This window comes from Falco rusticolus, chromosome 7 (genome assembly GCF_015220075.1).
Source record: "Falco rusticolus isolate bFalRus1 chromosome 7, bFalRus1.pri, whole genome shotgun sequence".
NCBI classification, from domain to species: Eukaryota; Metazoa; Chordata; class Aves; order Falconiformes; family Falconidae; genus Falco; species Falco rusticolus.
In genome coordinates, this window is record NC_051193.1 from 71,906,755 (window position 1) to 71,926,242 (window position 19,488).

Below are 19,488 nucleotides of genomic sequence, written 5' to 3' on the forward strand. Positions count from 1 at the left end.
TGTTCTGGGGAGCTATAAATGGCTAGCCAAAGGTAACAACTGTGCTTACTTAAAACATAGAGCTAAGAAGTGGTTTCACTGGATTAATTATCTTTAACTCCAACCTTCGTGCTGAAGTTCTCAGTCAGCTCCCAGGGAGCTGGGGGAATGTGGCTGTTGGGGTTCAAGCGTTAACCTGTAATCATCCCAAACTCACGACAGCAAAACTTCCTCTCATTTTGCTATGATATTTTTGTGCAGATTTCCTGCTAGAAGGACAGCTGTGGAAGATGAATCTTTTATTGAAGCCAAGAACAGGCGAAACAAGCAGAACCCATGAGAGTATCTCAGATGCTCTTCCACGAAGCTGCAGGCCCCTTGAGGTGGGAGCACACAATTCACTGTCAAACTAACAGCCTGCAGCCAGTGATGCTGCAACCTGCCTGCTGCCTTCGGCACATGCTTCCCATCGCGGAGCAGCACGCTCAGGGCCCTTCCTCCTGCCCCCTTCGGTTCTGTTCCCTAGGCCAGCAGTGACAGTGTGAGGGAGAAAAGTAGCGGTGACAGGCTCAGAGGGAAGTGGGAAGAAAGTGCCTTACTCTTCCCCTTCTGTAGGGAAGAACAGCAACCGTCTGCAGCGTGAGATGGGGCAGATGTGGGAGAAAAGTGGGGTTTGTCCCACGTGTTTTCCCCTCCGTTACGACCTTCCTGCTCTTTACTCTTTACCTCCTGCGTAGCTGTTGCTTCCCCACCCTGCCCTATGCTGTCACCCTGCACTCTACACACCAGCAGGCCACTGTGAGTCATTTTGGTAGGAGAGTGCTGCGCTCGCTCCTGCCTTCCCCCTGGCCTTAGCCCTGTGTCTTTGCTCGCTGTCCCGGCTGTCACCTGAGAATCTCAAACACTTGCAACCCCTCTTCTCAGGGGGCAGTGGCACCTGGCTGTGCTTGAGGTATGTTGTCCGTTGCCTCCCTCACTAACTCCCACTCTTGCATCTGAGCATGTGAGGCAGCTGAATTGTTCGAGGTACTTTTACTCAGGTGTGGAAATGCAATGTTCAGACTCGGAAATGTAATTTTAATTCCAGCCACGAGGGGACCTTCGTAGTTTATTGTCTCTTTCCTGCAGATTGATCTGCTCCGTACACCAACATCTATGTGACCATGCTCACTTCCACCAATATACTACTTCTCCCTCCTAGCCAAGGATCTGCTTAAATCCCAGTATCCCCTGCTAAGTCAGCTGTCATACCCTTGGAATCTGCGTTCAACTTTATTCCGCTGCTTAAACCCAACAGCACCTTTCCTGTGTTTCCCCAGCAGCTCTGGGTTCAGGTCATCAGCTCTCCGTAGCCTCTGGGTTGCTCGGGAGGAACACGATGGGGTGCAGCTGAGCCGGCAGCAGGGCTGGGGAATGGGAAAAGTGATGTCTGCATGTGCTGACCCGCAGATTCTGGGCCAGAGATCCAGGGCAGGGGACAGCTGAAGCATTGTTTGTGCTACAGCACATCTTAATAATCCAGCCACAGTGTGATTTTTAAAATTGCTGCCTGAGTTACAGCTATGCTGCTGGTTAGGTAAAAGCAAATTCCTCAGTCTTTTTTTTCATATGATGTTCATTGAGCAACGGCCAGAGTTTATATCAAAAAGACTTCAAGTTTTGCACAGAGAAATATGGCGAATAGCCCACAAAACTCAATACAAAAAATAAAGAGCTCCCATTTATTGCAACAATTGCTTTCACATCATATAGCCTGTGCTCAGAGTCTCAGTCTCCTCTTGTACACAGCAGCTACGTACTTGGATAATTTGATCTGCTTATGTTTGAGTGACAACCAGAGAATGTGACTGTAACATGCACTAACTCACTCGCTTGATCTCAAGCAAAGAGCGAGCAGCTGAAACAGCCAGCCAGGGTCCCCAGCCTGCCTGTGCCTGGTGGCTAGTGAACGAAGCCCACCGCATCCTGGGCTGCAGCCCAAGCAGTGTGGCCAGCAGGCTGAGGGAGGGGATTCTCCCCCTCTAATCCGCTCTGCTGAGAGCCCCCCCGCAGCACTGCCTCCAGCTCGGGGGCCTCCAACATCAGCGTGTCACAGACCTGTTGGAGCGGGTCCAGAGGAGGCCACAAAGATGATCCAAGGGCTGGAGCAGCTCTCCTGTGCGGACAGGCTGAGAGGGTTGGGGCTGTTCAGCCCAGGGAAGGCTCCGGGGAGACCTTATTGTGGCCTTTTGGTACTTAAAGGGGCTTGTAAGAAATATGGGGACAAACATTTTAGTAGGACTTGTAGCAATAGGACAAGGGGGAATGGGTTTAAACTGGAAGAGGGTAGATTTACATTAGCTATCAGGAAGAAATTCTTCCCTGTGAGGGTGGCGAGGCACTGGCACGGCTGCCCAGAGCAGCTGTGGGTGTCCCATCCCTGGCAGTGTCCCAGGCCAGGCTGGACGGGGCTGGGGGCAACCTGGGCTGGTGGGAGGTGTCCCTGCCCGTGGTGGGGGGTGGGAGCTAGGTGGTCTTTAAAGTCCCTTCCAACCCAACCCATGCTGCTCTGTCAGCTGCACCAGGCTGGCCAGCTGGCCAGCCCAGAACCTGCTCGGCTCCCACCTTCTCCGAGCAGGGAGGCATCACCCTCCCGCAGGGCTGCTCCTGCCAGACACCACTCCTGAGGGGAAGTCAACCCACCCCCTGCTTTTCTTATTTTACTTTCCAGGTGGAGCTGTGATCTTCATTTCAGCCACTGGGAGGAACCTTAGCCCCAGTCATGAAAGGCCCGTGGGCGAGGGGGGATCTCCCCTTGGGTCCCACCAGCTTCCAGGACCACGTATCTTTCTTCAAGTCCTGAAAAAGGGTCTTCCTTTGCGAAAACGCACCCATCTGCTTTCCCCCCCCCCCCCCCCAAGTTGTATCCTGAAGGAGATATTGTAGCTACTTATAAGCATCATCTTGCTTGTATCTATTGCATCCCAAGAGAGACATGCGAATCACAACTCTCAATTACTTTTCAGGTCTTCTCATGCTCAGGTTGGAATTGAAGGGCATGGTGTTTCTCAGCTGTCATGCTCTAAGCCCTCTCAGAAGTCTCATGTGGGCAATGAAGTCTTTTGTACGTGCTAAGCAGGCCAAGTTAAACCAAGGCTCCACTCGAGATCATGTTTAAACTGTTGTCTATAAGAAATCTTCTAAATCTGTTAGAAGAGTCCATCACACCTTTGCTTCTATTGTCAAGGCTTAGACACCCTATGGGAATGCAAACAAAAGGGAAGTAAAAATAAGCAATATGTTAATGATAACAATGTTTAGAAAGGGATTTCATGGGAATGAAATAGTCTTTTTTTTTTTTTTTTTTTTTGCCAATATAAATAAACGCAGAAAGTTCTTTCTGTAGCAGGAGTGTGTGAAATGTGAAACCCTGGCAGTGAGAAGCAGTACCGATATGAATCAGAGTGACTGCGATAAACAGAACCCTTTACCCTGGAGGTGGGAACGTGAGCTGGTGGTTACAGAGCAGAGAGCAAATCTGAAGCGCCTGTTTCTGCCCCTGACTCACTATGTCTGTAGTCAACTGTGAACTGTCTGTACATCAGCTTACCCTTCTGTAGAGCAGGTATCGGGGGCTCATCAGAGATGCTGACAGCCCTTTGCTGTCAGGAATGCAGGATTTCATGAGTGGAAAGTACGAGTCATTACCGCTTTGTCAGGACACAAGTACCACTCCTTTTGTTAGCACAGTTGTAGGTTTACAAGCCAAGGTGGTGATACGCGGCTGACTGAGGAATCTCTTCATTCTCCTGGTAGCGCTGAAAGCCTTCGAGTTACTTCTCAGGCAAACTTCAGAGATCAGTAGCTCCTTAAAGCTGATATGCTACAACACCAGTCAGTGAAACCTACACCTAGTCTTATCCAAGCAATTGCCACTAATCAGTATTATTAAAAGGATGCTTTTCTATTTTTAGACATGTATTAATCTATCAAAATCATTGCATGTATTTCGTTTCTATCTTCATTAGCTGAAAGTAAACCCTTTAGAACTGTATTTTGTAACTGAACTATAAACTAATCTTAGCCCTACACAGAGTGAGTTGGTGGTCTCAGAACCATCGCTGAGGTTAAGGTTTCCCAAATAAGGAAATCTTTTAAATAAGGTTTCTTAATCATAGAGCGCACGTAATCCTGCAACTGCAGAATCAGCAGACAGCAATGGCTGAAGGAGGCTGGGAACTGAAACCTCGTTCTGCGCGCAGCAGGACTCCCAGGGGTTCCCGCCTGCCCTGCGACAGCTCCCACTTACCCTCCCTCCCGCGAACAGACTGCCTGTCCTGCCTGCAGAGCGGAGCTGCCACCGCTCCCTCCATCCCTCAATGGGGCCAGCCGGCGTCTGTGATCTCAGGCACACACTTTGAACCGGCTCCCGTTTTCCTCAAATTTATTGCCACGAGTCTTCTTAGGAAACCATCAATTATAAAATCATGCTTTTGAGTAAACCGTCACAATTTTAGGTACGCATTAGGCCAAATCTGTCTTCATCTTTTGAGGCTGCTCTTCTGCACTATAAAATTTGAAACTAACTCCAAAGTTAATGATACAAGAGGTGACTCTGTATCTTCATTCAGAAAGAACTTAAAGCCCTCACAGCCTCCCACAAAGGAGTCGCTCCCGCAGGCACTGTGGTTTGCTGCCTGTCGGCGAGGCGCCGCACTACCAACCATTTTCCTCAGTGCTTTGGTGTTCTGGCACAAGCCGGTGGTAGCTGCCAGCCTGCCTCGGCCGCTCCCGAGAGCTCCGGCCGCTGTGTCCCGGTGGGGACTAGGGCCAGCCGCGGCTGCTGGAGCCGCACATCCAGGCTGGCCAAACTCCCGGCCCGGCACCGCTTGATTCTAGGAAGCGTCTGAAGGCACCTGAGCTGGTCTCCGTGCGGGTCCCAGCTGCCAGCACAGGTGCCTGGCAGGTGGCTCGCTGTCGAGCTGCCCGCTGGAACAGGCTTTTCCAGGGGCCCGGCATGGCCGGCTGCGACCCCAGCGAGGGCACAGGTGAGCAGGGACGGATGGTGGCACAGGACCACGGTGTGTCACCCCTGCGGGAGCCGGCGGCCCAGGCGCGGGGGGGCACAGGTGGCCAGAGCAGGTGGGAGAGCACAAGGAAATTGCGATAAACCAGGAGAGGTGAAACTGAGGCCTTGAGCACCGCCCTGGAAACGGCTGCCTTCACTGATCGCTCAGCTGGTGTCACCCCGGCGGGGCAGGCAGGGGCCGCGCAGGCGGCAGCGGGGCAGGCAGGGCCCAGCCGGGGCTGCTCCCTCCGCCGGTCCCTCGGCCCTTGGGCGGGGGTACCCCAGCGGCCCGGCGCGGAGGCTCAGGCGCGTCGGCGGGGGACGGGCGGGAGCGGGACCCCGCGGGGTCCGGGGCGGGCCCGCCGGCCTGGGGCCCCTCAGCCGCGGGGGAACGATCCCGCTCCCGCCGCCGCGGCAGCCCCGGCCCCGAGGGGCCACCCCGGGCCCCTGCCCTCAGCGGGGAGGGGGCGCGCGCCACGCAGCCGCCGTGCCGTGCCGTGCCCGTGCCCGTGCCCGTGCCCGTGCCGGCCGTTAGCAGGCGGCGCGCGCAGCTGTGAGGCGGGAGCGCTCGCGCGGCACCCCCAGCCCGCGCGCCGCCGCCTGAGGGAAAGCGAAACCAAAAGGGCGGGGGCGGGGAAGGGGAAGGGGAAGGGGCGGGCGGGGGCGGGGCGCGGCGCGGTTCTCCCCTCCCCTCCCCTCCCCTCCCCTCCCCTCCCCTCCCCTCCCCTCCCCTCCCCTCAGCGCCGGGGCGGCGGCGGGCGGGCGCGGGGCGGCCCTGGCCCTGGCGCCGGGTCAGCGGGCACGGTATAGCCGCCTCCGGCTGCAGCCGCGGGTGAGTCAGAGCTGCCCGGGGAGGGCGGGCCGGCCATGAGCCGCGCCGCTGGGCTGCCAGCAGCGGCCGCCGGTTGAGCCGCCAAGAAGTTTCCCCGGTGGCGGCGGCGGTGGCGCGGCGGTCCCCATGCACGCCCCCGGCCGCCGGCCCTGGGGCGCTGCCCGGCAGGCGCCCGTCGCCCAGCCCGCCGCGGAGCCCGGCGCGGCGCTGCCCGGCAGCCCGGGGCTCGGCCGGGCCAAGCGGCTGAGCGTGGGGGAGCTCCGCTCCCTCTTCGAGGCGCGCTGCGCCGCCGCCGCCGCCGCCGCCGCCCGGCAGCTGCCCGACCCGGCCAAGAGGGGCGTCCGGCCCCCCAACGGCGTGCTGCCGCCCGTCATCCCGCGCCTCACCGTCACCGCTGAGGAGGGCGAGGAGGCGCCGGGCGGCGGCCCGGCACCGGCGGCGGCCCCGGGCAGCGGCTGGCTGCGCACGGACAGCTCGCTGCACCTGCAGTCCCGCCGGCTCTCCACCTCCTCGCTGTCCTCCACCGGCTCCTCGTCCCTGCTGGAGGACTCGGAGGACGACGTCCTGAGCGACACGGAGGGCAGGAGCCAGGGCATCGTGCACCTGGAGCGCGGCGAGGACACCAACCAGGTACGGGGGCCCGGGGGTCGCGGGGGTCCCGAGGCCCCGCTGGGCGCAGGCTGGGGCCGCCCCCCCCGCGCCGGGCACCCGCCCCGCGGCCGGGCACGTCCCGCACCGCAGGCGGCGCGTCGGGGGCGGCTGAGTGGTCCGGGCGGGCTGGGATCTTCCTGTTTTGTGGGGTTTTGCTGGGCTTTTTTGTTGTTGGTTTTTCACAGTCTCCTTTCTCAGATCTTCAAAATAAATTTTTTCCAGGCATTTACCAGCAGGTATTTTTTTGTCTCTTCCAATCCTGGAGTCCTGTGGTTGTCAATTTTTGAGCTGCTTCTTGCTGTGAGCATGACAGGAGATGGGGAGGAGCTTGGAATGGGTAGAATGCGTGCTTTTGTCCATTCTGGCAGCAACGCATTCTTCTCAGTAAATCCCCTCTGTAATTTGGCAGCTTTCATCCGTGAAGTGTGCTGCTGAAGGCATAGAGTTAGTTGCTTTTTCATGAGCTTTAGTATATACTTGCCTGACTCCTTATACTGGGCTTCTTGGGGTTTTGTAATGTATGTTGCTCTCCCACCTTTATTAATAGAGACCACAGCCTGAATTGTTCTGCTGCCAGCTCAGAGGCACCGAACTGTTTTTGAGCAGAACATGTTTTGAAAAAAAACGTATAAGCAAGAAGTAGCACAGCTTGTAGGTGATACCTCCAGCTGGACTTTTCTCATGGTAATTGTGGGTTTACTACTTTAGAGGACACATAGTACAGGAGCTAAAATGCTGTGAGCGATACTGGTTTTGTTTGCATCAACCTGTGGCCTGCTTACAGAAGAGAAAAAGAAAGGGTTGAAAAGGTTTTGTGCTTTTTTTCATACCGCTTATGAGGAAAATGATAATAATACCACTTGTACTCTTGTTTCTGAGATAGAATCTGGTGCGTAAAGGAAACATTTACTATTGTTTTGCTTTCTCTTCTAAAATCATGCTACGCTGCTGGGGATTTTGTGAAAGCAGTGGAAGAATAGAAATTTAAGATGGAGAGGGGCTAGAGGGTCTCATTTGACGCCATATCCCTGCTGTTGCAGTGGGCTTATGCATGGTTAATCTGGAACAAGAATTTAGTTGTAGCACTTCAGCGATATGGAGAACTTTGTGATGGCGTTGTGGCATCTGGTTAACTTCTCTTGAATACAGACTGAAGCAAAAGCGATTCTTCAGGTGAGAAGCCTGAAAAAACCCACACAAACCCTTTAAGATTTTGCTTCTGCATCTCTGAAGTCATTGGTATTGTATGTGACACCGAGCCGTAAATCATTCCTTAGAACTTTATCCTTCCTTTGTAGTCTGACATGCGTGTATCTAAAATGTACAGCATACGTGCATGTGGGTGGTGTTACTTTCTTTTAAATTACACAGAATTTCTAGGCACTGCAAAATGGGAAAAGGTCTTAATCACCTTTTAATTGCAAGAAAAGAAAATTTTACAAGTTAAGAAGTTGTTATTTAGCAATGCTTTATGGACAAACTAAAAATAGCTGTATTATAAATGTTTTAAGCTCTGAGACAATGTCCTACTCATTTAGGTGTGTGGGAAATCAAGAACTTTAATAGTATTATGGGAAATAAATTTCTGAAAAAGTTTTTGCATGTTTCCCAAGTTTAGCACAGCTGCAGGATTTTTTAAATGTCTCATTGGTAAAGTAAGTATTCACTCAGCTGGTAAAATACTTCATGTTTTTAAAGGCTGAGTTACTTTTCCATACCTGCAGCGTCGGGGAAGATAGGGCAAACTGCCTGCTGAGGGCCTGCGTTCTGACTGATGTTCTTGATCTCGTTCTTGCCTCTGTGGCAGGTTGGCAAGCCAGAGCTGGGGCTGGGACCTGGGACTCCAAACCAGCAGGGCTAAGTATCACCCACTTCATGACACTGTCTAATAAATTAAGTGGGTCGTCTGCTTAATGCATACTCTTGTAGTTCCTTGCTGCGTTACCTACTGAGAGCTCAGATCCTGGGAATCTGCTGTTTTCCCTGGGGTCGGGCTCACTGCCCTTCAGCTCAGGTGGCTGCGCTGTGTGCTTGGGGATACCGGGAGGTGACCAGGACAGGCTTGTGCTGGTGTTTGATGTCCTTCTGTACCGGCCAGCGCTGTGATACCAGCGATCCCTACACTCAGCTGTCCGGTCCCTATGGACACTGTTTTGTTAGCGGAGCAGTGAGTACTGAGCACGTAGCAAAGTAGGAGTCTGAGCTTTGAACCAGCGTGGGTTCAACTTTACAGCGTGTCCTCTTTACTGATTAATCTCGAGGCAGGATGAATAAGTCTGTGTTAGAACAGAAGGCTTTGGTTTCAAGGCAGGCATGTACAGGTGAAAATAACTAGAAATTTTAGGATAACCCAAGGAATGGCTTTGTGTTTTGAAGATTCTATTTAAAGGCAAATTGGCACATTTTTTTCATGCTTATTGTTTCTATATAAAATACATAATTTTAATAGATGAAGGCTCCTTCTCAGAGTGGAACATAAAAGATAGAGACTTTTCTGAAGGGAAACGGAAATCAGAGGTGGGCCAAATTTGCAGTTTCCTAATTCATGGGAAATTGTGACATTTTTAAATTTCCCTCTGATTGGAATTTCCTTAGACTTTTCTTTGGAAATGTTAGAAATCAATTTGTCGCCTGGCAGCTTACGACTAAGCTCAGACCAGTGCTCGGTGGGTTGTGGACCGTCAGAGCCTACCAGGCTCCCCAGTGCCTAGCAGGGACCTTGGAAGCTTGCCCGAGTCTTCAACTGCGGGAGCAGAAGTTCTGATAAAGTTCCTGTTATCAGGGCTCCAAGGCTTCCATCTGCAGACCTGGGAACTTGAGACCTAAGCTGAGGAAGGCCCTCCCAGGCCTCTTGGTGGGAGGCCTCTGCTGTTGACCTGGAAATCAAGACCCATTTGGGTCTTTGAAATATTGTGGGCTCTCAAGCTCCCAGTGCAGGAGCACGAGCCGAGCGCCCTGGAGCCCGCCCTTGCTGCCCTGCGGATATCTGGCCTTAAATCCTGGGTGGGGGCTGTGGGGCGCTGTCCCCAGCTGTGCCCGGCTCCTCCTGGCAGCCCGCTGGGCAAGCAGGGCTCTCCGGGGGGGGGTGCCATTCAGCTGTGCCTTGCACGGTGTTCTGGGTCGGATGGCATATGGTGACAATGTGAAATTTGTGTGTCTTACTGAAGCACGTTTGGTACTTCATTTTGCAGTCCCTGGTGGTGGCTTTGGGAACTGGACTGTCCTGGCTTTCCTGGAGGAAGACCCCTCCGGCCATTAAAGGTTGGCAGTGTGGGAGAAGCCCAGTTGTGCTGCTCTCCTGTTAGCTGAACTCGTGGTTCTGTGACACCGACTGCACATAGCTGTACTAATGTAGTTTGCGTAACACCATAGCTGGAGCTTCACAGATTTTGGCGGTTAACTGAATAAAAAATTATTGGTTATTTTTTAAATAGCCAATTGACTGGATAGGTTTTGCCTTATGACAACAGTTGGCATTCCTGCCTTCCCCTACATTTAAATGGAAGCGTGCTTTTCTACCCTTGCCTCGCACCATCTGGGAGGTGTACATACACAGCTGAATCTTGCACCAGCGGTCCATTTATAGTAGTGGAGAAAGTGCAAGAGTTATGTATTTTTGTCTTCATTCCATGAGTGAGCCATTTTAAGAAATACGTAAGTCTGGTTAGCACCTTCTTTGTTGGGACAGAGACTTTAAAAAGTGTTTTTCATGGAGAATAAACACCATGGTAATGTACAGCAGCCTCTTGTCCTCTTTATAGGAGAATGTTGTTTACTGGATAGAAATATGCCAGATAAATCTGCTCATTCTCATAACTGTGACCTGTCATTCCAAATTCCTAGATCTGTAACCATGAGAACAGCTGACAGCTTGCTAGAGAAGCAGCAGTTCATTTCTTGCGTGTGACAATACCAGTCCAGAAACTTTGGGGGACAGCCGTTAGTCAAGCTTGTTTGGTTTCACTAGTCTTCTCACTGTTATTTGTCATAGTGCCAAGCACCTCAAAATGGACAAACATATAGAGAGGCGCACACACACTTCATAAATCCAGACTGAAAGTTTCAACTACTTTGGCTCAGGGGTGGGTTACATAAGCTAATGCGGTAGAATAGAATTGTTATTTTTAAATGAAGAATGGGAACGAAGGGATGACATAAGTAAGACTGCTAATGGGTTTTTAGCTTACTTTCCAAAGGAAAGAAAGCTTGTGTAATCACTCTATCAATTCCATTTTAACAGTTTCAGTAGATTTCAGCCCAATCTGACAGTGGCACAGACATCTCAAAGTTTCTTTGAGAGCTATTTAAAGTTCCGCAAAGATCAGCCTCTGGGTAGAAGAGAGGAAACTGAAATAAGTGCATACCTTTCCTTCTCGGGGGAGAAGGTGCAAGATGAGTCTTTTGTTTTGCTTGTTTACTAGCAAACTGGCATGTGCATGCTGGCGAGCTGGTCACTGCTGGTGCTTGGGCCAGCCACAGCAGGCAGTGCCTCTTGCCCTGAGGGAAATCGGGAGGAAGCACCCAGGGCTGGGGACGGCACTAGCTGAGGAAGTTGGGGGTGGGTGGGAATGTGGAAACGTGAGAGTGAGTGGAGTTTTTTTGGCACAAGCTGGTAAAGGACAGTGACAGGTGCAGTTATTCTGATGAGGGTGCAGGATAGCAGGTATCAGGTAAGTAGGAACCAGGCTTCAGTAGCTTGCTGCTCACAGAACAACTACTTTTAATGGAATGCACTTTGCGGTTCTAAAAAAAATATGCTGATTTATGATGACAGTCCTGTATACTGAAATCTTTCTGTTGTATGCTGAACAAACATGAGGTGAACAGCAGCAGAGTACATTGTACATTGCGCATTTCTTCGTTGCGTGGTTACTGGGCCAAAGCTCTGAATCGGGAGCCTTCCCCCAGTCCAGGGGTGGTTTCTTCACCACTGTGTGCTCAAGTGGTGGGGTATGTTGAAACATCAGCAGTATCAGTTCTAGTGGTGACTGCTTGTTAGTAATGTGGATTCTTGTCTAGTAGGAAATGAGTTGGCTCTTACCAAATCAGTTGAAAGAGAGGCAATTAAATGTCATATCGCTGAAGAGTTCCTGATCCTGGATATATCTGAAATGGTGACCTAGATGTTACAAGGTTCTTCTCTTTTGAATCAACTTCCCCCTGATAGTTTTCACTTTTTGTACATTAAAGGACATGTTGCTTGGGTGTACAGTTTAAAATTGAAAGAGATCTAGTATAATATTTTTTTTCTTATGGACCTGTTGGATTAGCTGTGTTCTAGAAGTGTCTCTATATGTGCGCTTCTACAGTTCAAGCCTCCTTATAATGCTTATTAGATCTGGAAAGAGGGGAAGAAAGTAACAGTGACTGCCCATTGTCGTGTGATGTGTTCGTATTTAAGGAGGTCATACCTAAGCAGATTCTTCTCAAGCTGTTATTGACTCAGCAGAGCTGAAGGTTTATTTGTGAAAACCCACACCAGTCTCAAAAGGAAAGTACGGGTAGCGGCTGGAGCAATAGTTTGGAAATTTTGCATGTCTGTATGTTTCTGGGTTCTGACGTTCTTACCCTATTAGACTGATTTGATGAGGGTGAACATATTTTTAAATTAAATGTGTGGCAGCTAACACAGAGAAAAATAACCTCTGAACTCACATCTTGGGTTTATTATAAATGGAACATGTTAAAGTGAATCAATTTGATTCAATGCTCAAACGAGATGCAATTTAATACAGCTTATATTTCTGGAAGGTGAGAATGCACATTATATTTATGGGGTAGATAGATGTTTTGTTTAGCAGTGGCTGAGAGAAGAACTAAGGGTCATCATACAGCATTTTGTGGTGATTATAACGTGTGGCAGAAAAGGTAATGGCATCCCCGTACCTCATGGAAGGAAAAAGGGATCCTGTCTTACGTACAGCACCAGTTGAATCACTGTCTCTCTTCCACCTTCTCTGTCAGTGCAGTTTTTGTGGAGGAAGGGGGCTGAGGCAGAACAAATTGGCTTGTCAGTCCGTATTAATCTGGATCTTGCATAGCGTAGGTTTAGACTGTATTTTTTAGTGCAGTTCTCAACTTTCTCTACCAACAGGGCTTCCTCTGCAAGGCTCACCAGTTGGGCAAGAAGGCATTGCCTGACATAGCACAGCATACCTGGGGAGAAATAGCATTAAAAAAAAACCCCAAACACCCAAAAAAGGGAGGGGGGGGGTAGATGTTGGTCCCCATGTATTTGGGTTTGGTGGCAAGGTGTTGGTAGTGGGGGGCTGCAGGGGCGGTTTCGGTGCAGCACTGCCCGAGGCTGCTGCTACCGCCTGGAGCCATGACCCACGCACGGCAGCCCCCGCCGGGGCAGGGGACCAGCGTGAGGAGGGTCCCCCCGCGGGGAAGGGGCGGCGGGGGCAGCCTGGCAGGGACTGACGGCAGCCCCGGCCCTGCGCCCTGCGGGAGGAGAGACCGTGGGAGCGAAGCGGAGCCTGGGAAGAAGGTACGGGTGGGGAAAAGGTGTTTTTAAAACTTGGCTTTATTTCTTATTATCCTACTCTGATTTGATTGGCAATGAACTAAACTAATTTCCCCAAGTCGAGTTGGTTCTGCCCGTGACAGTAACTGCTGAGTGGTCTCTCCCCATCCTTATCTCAACCCACCAGCCTTTCCTTACACCATCCCTCCCCGGCCCCGCTGCGGGCAGTGACAGCACTTGGTGGGCACCCGGCGTCCAGCCAGGGCCAACCCACCGCCCTCCATCAGCTCACGCTGAGCGGAAGCGTAGGGAAGGGGCAGCAGCTACATGTTCATCCCGTGTCAGACTCCTGGTCTATTGTTTCCAGTACTTAACTGGTCCATTCCTGTCAGTGATGGAGAAAGCTTTCTGGGGTAACCCAGCCAGCAGCATTGGGGTGGGTTTTTTGTATCAATAAATGCTGAGCTTCCCACAAGGGATGAAATTTTCCTTTACATTCCAAAACAGGGAAGTGTGAGACTGATGCTATAGAAACCTACCCTGAACCCATGAGGCCTGGCTATTATTCTATTCCTTGGTGAGCTTGGGAAGATGTTAGCCAAAGACCAATTGGCAGCTCATTTGAAGCAGCAATATCATGGACCTGGCACAATCCAGATTTAGAGCTTGGGACAGAATCTCCGAGCCAGTTGGTGACTACAGCAAGCATGACACAGACACTGCTTTGTGGGAGCCTGGCATTAACTCAGAATCCAGGAACACTCCTCATCTACAGGCTGAAATAGCCAAGTAAGGTGGTGCAGCAAACACAGACTCCTTAAACTGTTCACCCCAGCCCACCAGTTACCACCTTTACTTTACTCACATTCAACTTGAATCTGGTGTTCATCATCAGCCGCTGACCTCATCCACACCCGAGCCTGATAAGAGGTGTGGTTACAGGTGATAAAGAATAAGTATGATACATGTTGTATCTGCATGTAATTGGCACTGAGAAGTGTGTGATTCATAGTCCACCGAATGATTACCTGTTTAACAGGAGGCTGGAATGTTGTGGAACTGTGTGAGTAAGGAAGCTAATGGCGATGGCACAGCTCACTTCTGATGTATCAGAGGGAAGTGCAAACTCCTGTAGTTTTCACACAACTTTCATATGATAAGAGTAATATCTCCTGGTAAATTACATTGCACACTGCGTAGAAAGAGAGTGCCTTTGTTTTCCACTGGTGGTAGGAAATCATCTTTCATTGTCAGTGTAACCGATTCTGTCCCCTCATCTCTGCCACATCCTGACATAAACTGATCCAGTCCTGGCTATAGCTGCCTTCACTACTCTGAGCTGCTACAGAGAACACAGCAGTCTTTGTGCCTTAGCTTTTTTTTTCAGGCAGCTCTGTATAGTTGAGAACACAGCAGCAGTTCTTCTCAGTGATGTTCAATGTGGACAGCGTGTCACTGCTGTCCTTGGCTTGCTTTGGTTCCTGAGGTGGAGTGCCGAGCCAAAGGTGGGTTTCTAGTGCTCAGGTGGGGCTGATGGAGCCCCACTGGCAGGTGTGTTCAGCCCCCTCACAGAGCCGGGCGAGCTGGAGCAGCCCTGACCTAGCTCTGCCCCATACCCCAGGCCCATCCCTCAGGGGAGCTGGAGGGCCCCCCAGCACAGTGCCCCTCCAAGTGCCCTCTGTAGCAGGGCCAGCCACTCTGCCTCGCCGCAGCGCGCCTGCGCAAGGGAGGGAGGGGGAAACCTCGTGGCCCTGTGTCAGCGCTTGCTGCTGCTGGAGCCTACTCAGGTGCTCTGAAATCACCACCTCCACTGGAAATCTTCTAAGATCCCCTGAACTAGTGGGACAGGTCGTGGTCTTCTCTTGTACTTTCAAATGATGGGTCTGGTGGGCAGACGCATTGGAGCGGGAAGCTGCCCGATTCTAATGCAAGCTAGTCAGGAGCAAAACTGGAGATGAGGGAGGTAAGAGGGTTGTGATTGGGTGCAGGGTGATTGGGACTGGCTGGGCATGCCACTGGAAGCGCAAGGGGAAAGGCTTGTCGGAAGATCAAAACTTAACGGGCAAGAAGACTATTGCTTTAAAACCCAAGGAAAATACATTCTCAAAAAAACCCCCCACAACCAAACCCGCATCAGGACAACATGAGACAACTGTATTAAGAAATCATCATTCAGTCAAGCATTGAAAATATCTGAAATAAAAGAACTAAAATGACTTCAGTATGGGTGTATTAATATTCTACAGCCTTTAATTGCAAGCAGGTGTAGTTCTTGACACACAGAATGCATGACTCTCAGCTAATAAGCACGTGGTTTAGATTTCCAGTCAACACAAAGGACAAGTTACAGTTCCATGGTGACTGATGGCATGTGTTGCAGGACCTCTGTTTCTTCATAGGTAGGTATGCAGCAAATCAGGCGGGTTGCACGAAGGGAAAGCCTGACTTCCCGATCAAATGCTGCTGAACGCTGCTGCGGAGAACGGCTGGCCTTTCACAGTGCCCCTGGGAGAGAATAGGCAAGTTATTTATGCAGACCTTCACCATGGACATAATCATATTTTTCTCACTCTCCTATTGACCAACTTGAGAGTACAGTTCTCACTAGCAGAAATGCTGAATGTTTGTAACTGCAATGGAAGTTAATGGGAGCTGTTCTACAGTATTGTATAACACTAGGTACTAGGGAAAGCAGAAACTGACATCTCAGATTGGACTTTCAAAATCAGTAGGTACTTTTCATTTTAACTTTTCTTCAGTATTTTCCCTGTGAGATATGACTATAACAGGTTGCAAAACCAAACTCATTAAAGTTTGAAAAGCACTCTGCTGCTGCAGTCATGGCTGTCTTCAAAATACTAGACACAACTCAGTAACTGTGTTTACAGTAATTTCCAGTAAGTGAAGTAAAAATGGTAAAGCCAATGAGGACAGAATAATCCCCCCCCCTGCTTTTTATAGAGTCAGGAATTGTTTGTTTACACTGAATGAATAGGAACTACAATATGTTATAATTAAAGACTGTATCGTAAGCTCTGCAGAAAAGGGTAGGTGTTGCCTTCAAGAGGATAACTTGTTTGCATCAAAAACTTGAGTTCTAAAAATTTCTTAACTTTTGAATACTTGGTTTTGCACTGAAGACATCATTAAAGTTCCAGCATAATCGTAATTCTGTATCTGAGCAGGTTCCAGCAGCAGCAAGCGCTGACACAGGGCCACGAGGTTTCCCCCTCCCTCCCTTGCGCAGGCGCGCTGCGGCGAGGCAGAGTGGCTGGCCCCGCTACAGAGGGCACTTGGAGGGGCACTGTGCTGGGGGGCCCTCCAGCTCCCCTGGGGGATGGGCCTGGGGTATGGGGCAGAGCTAGGTCAGGGCTGCCCGCGCACAGCTGAGGCTCCTCCAGCTCGCCCGGCTCTGTGAGGGGGCTGAACACACCTGCCAGTGGGGCTCCATCGGCCCCACCTGTGTGCTGTGCCCCGCAGTCTCCACAGAAGAGACTGTCCGCACGCTAACGAGCGTCTCCTGCAGATGAACTTCAGGTTCTTAGCATTTGCCAGGTTAATCAGGTTGACTTCTTCTCTTCCTATGGACTGCTCCTGCTTTGAAGACTCGACTCTTAGCAGATTTCAGGCTCCTTCAAAATTCAGGGTTAAAAAGCTTTTCAGAATATTCATCAGAAGTCTCGTAATGGGATCAAGATGTACCTTTTTCTAGCTTTGGAAATAGCTGAAGTTTTTTTGGAGTTGCTCAGTCTGAAGCAAACAGGTTTTGCCCTTCTTTGAGGTGAGTAATTTATAACAATTCTCAGGAGAATGAGACACAGAAACAGAAAGATTTCTTGTGCATTGGTGCTTTAGTGGCTTTATAGGAAATCTGGGGTTTGAGACCCTCATCTTCTGAACGAGGCAGAACTAGAGCAAGTGCTGACGGGTAGCCTCTCCATCGCTGTATGCTTATGTGATGCAGTGATAGGAAGGATAAAAATCTGTGTGAACAATGTTCATGCGTGCAGATTGGCTGTTTGTTATCTTTTGTGGGGTTTGAGGGGGTTGTTGGCTAAGTGCACTTGCCCCAAATGTTCTAATCATGATAAGCTCCTCTTGCTGTGGGCTCCTCCTCAGCCGTTTCCCCACGTGGACGTTCTGTAGGAACAGTGGCACCGGTACCACCAAGGGTCAGCTTTGTTCACAGGAGAATGTAATCTGAAGAAACTAGGAAACTTCCTGCACTCCAGCTTTCACTTCTCATAGTGCAAAATGCTGAGTATCAGAATTTTGGGCTGATACTTGGGTACAGTTTGTATTGTCTTACCCTATGGAATTTAGATATGGAACTTTTTTGCCTTCTTTGTACTAACCCGGGAGGAGTAAGCAGTTAAATCCTGAGGTACTCGTTTCAGGACGGATCCTGCTGTTCTGTTGAACAAGTGGAGATTCCTGACCTCCAGGACCATTTGCCTGTCACTTGCTCATGATGCCTCTGTGGCTACCAAAGGCATTCAGTAGAAAAAGTAATGAACCCATATTTTAAATGCATTAGGAAGAAGTGAGTCCCTGGAGTTCTCTCTGGCCTAATGATCTGCATGAATCTGGGCGCTAATCAGGCCCCTGTAACAGTTTCATGGCTTATTTTCCCAAAGTTTATAACCAGACCAAAGAGAGTGTGTGACTGCCTGCCTTCAGCAATGCGACCAGGGAGGGAGGAGGTCCTGTGCTATCTAATAGCCCTGTGCTTGTTAATCACTATGCCAGCAGCCTCCAAGGGCTTTTCCAGCAGTACGACTGGCTCATGTCCTGAGCATGGTTTCCTATTCCAATATTAAAACTGGAGGGACAGAAAACTAGCTATCTTTTTCTTCCATCCCTGTTTATCCACTGGGATTTTCTGCATTATCTCTAGAAATATGTCCTCTCCCATTGACATAGTTGCATGTCTTGATCCCAGTCTTCCTTTTTAGTCCTCTGATGTATAGGCAGCAGTCCTGTCTGGGACAGGAGATGGCTATAGGATGAATGTAGCCTAGTCACAAATTTTCTTTTTACATTGCATTCTTTGAGAAAAAGAACAGGGCAGAAAAATCAGTCTTGGCTTGTGAAGTAACTTCTCTGCATAGCTTGTTCCCCTGCATGCAGCATAAGCCATAAATCACCTGCAAATGACACCTCAAATATTGGTCTTGTCTTTGCTGAGCCCTGATGTATTGGTCTTGGTCCTGCTACCGATGTCCAATTGTGTGTGGAAGCTGCTGCTTGCTCCATGTTTCAGGAGGCTGGTGTAGGTGGTTGTGCAAGATACGGGAGCGTGGCTTGCAGTTCTGTTGCTAGGAGCCAACAGTATGAGATTCTTTTTAAGTTTTAGGGTTTTTTTTTAGTCTCTCTTACTACAAGATTAAAGTTTTGTAGATAAATCGTCTATGTATAAACTACACTCTGTTTGTTTTATTTTATTTTTAGGTGGGTTTGCATCTTAATAATTGGCAATTGATGTTTGTGCTTCTGAGAAGGTGGGATCTCCAGCATCTTGATTGTAAACACATGCGTTTACCTTCAGGGCAGAGAAAACATACTCTGTACAACACACTGACTATTGTTCAAACACCCACAACTCTTCAGGAAGGCAGATGCCTTGTTTCAGTTTCAGTCTTTCATTGAGTCACTCCTGCTTATGTAAGATCTGAATTTGACTCTCTTTCTTAAGGCTACATTATGGAAATTAAAATCTTAAATAATCCCTTGTCTGCTGGGACTACCTGCTTCTGGTACGGAGGAGGAATTCAGCTTGCCTTTCTTGTGCTGTCCTGTTAACAGAAATTCTCTTTTGATCCTGTGGTTTTGCTCAAGGGAGAAGTCATCTTTTCTCCAGATTCCTTACATAGTTCCTAGTGCTGACATGGGGCAGGAAGAGTTTCTCTAATCTTAGGTTTGCTCCAAAACCAAACAGTTACCTCTCAACCCAGAAGGCCCTCTTGCTCCTATGGGGAAAGGTGAAGGGTCCCCATTTCCATGTAACTCCAGATTTTTCTCCAGTGTTGCCACGTTCCATTTATGGGCTCCATCCTGCCTGGGACACTGGCCTCGCTTGTTCTGTTCTGATGCTAACCCAAATAGGAGCGTGACGGGGGGGGGGTGTTTGGCGGGTGTTGGGATTTTTTCTTGTGTGTGTGTTTGTTTTTTGGGGTTTTCTCCTTTTTTAAAATCCTTTCAATGCAGTGGTTTGGAATAATCTCACAGTTACTGTGTTAAAGCTCTGAGTTTTAAAGTCGTTGCTGAAGGATGTGGCTTTGCCCTAGGTAAATACCACACCCCACTAAATAACAGTGCCTATGGCGTGTTGATACTTGCATTCCATGGCAAAGGGTGGGCTGTGTTTGAACAGCGGCGTGCATGGTAGGTGAAGCCGTAACCACTTATGCTTTGTTAGAGGAAAATGGAGGTGTGAGTTTGGAGGAGACAGAGAGCCAGAGTACTGGACTTTGACTTGTGATAGATTCGAAGAGCAGATGGTGAACTGTTACA

At 49.9% G+C, this 19,488-nt stretch overlaps 1 protein-coding gene and 1 long non-coding RNA gene across 4 annotated transcripts in view; both read left to right on the plus strand.

Annotated features, from left to right (window-relative positions):
- The first annotated feature begins 5,780 nt into the window (after positions 1 to 5,780).
- ITPKA (inositol-trisphosphate 3-kinase A) overlaps positions 5,781 to 19,488 on the plus strand; it is a 38,223-nt gene continuing 24,515 nt past the window's right edge. For 2 of the 3 annotated variants that reach the window (XR_005105232.1, XM_037394114.1), the window contains exon 1: positions 5,784 to 6,488. Coding sequence is in view for 2 of the 3 variants with exons in the window: in XM_037394114.1 (XP_037250011.1) it covers positions 5,985 to 6,488 (504 nt within the window). In the remaining variant the exon portion in view is untranslated. Of the gene's footprint in view, positions 6,489 to 19,488 lie in introns of all 3 variants that reach the window. The other variant, XM_037394115.1, reaches the window with a different exon arrangement.
- Positions 6,584 to 8,418, plus strand: LOC119150933. The gene is made up of 2 exons (XR_005105233.1): positions 6,584 to 7,682; positions 8,317 to 8,418. It is a non-coding gene; the product is annotated as an uncharacterized LOC119150933 (long non-coding RNA).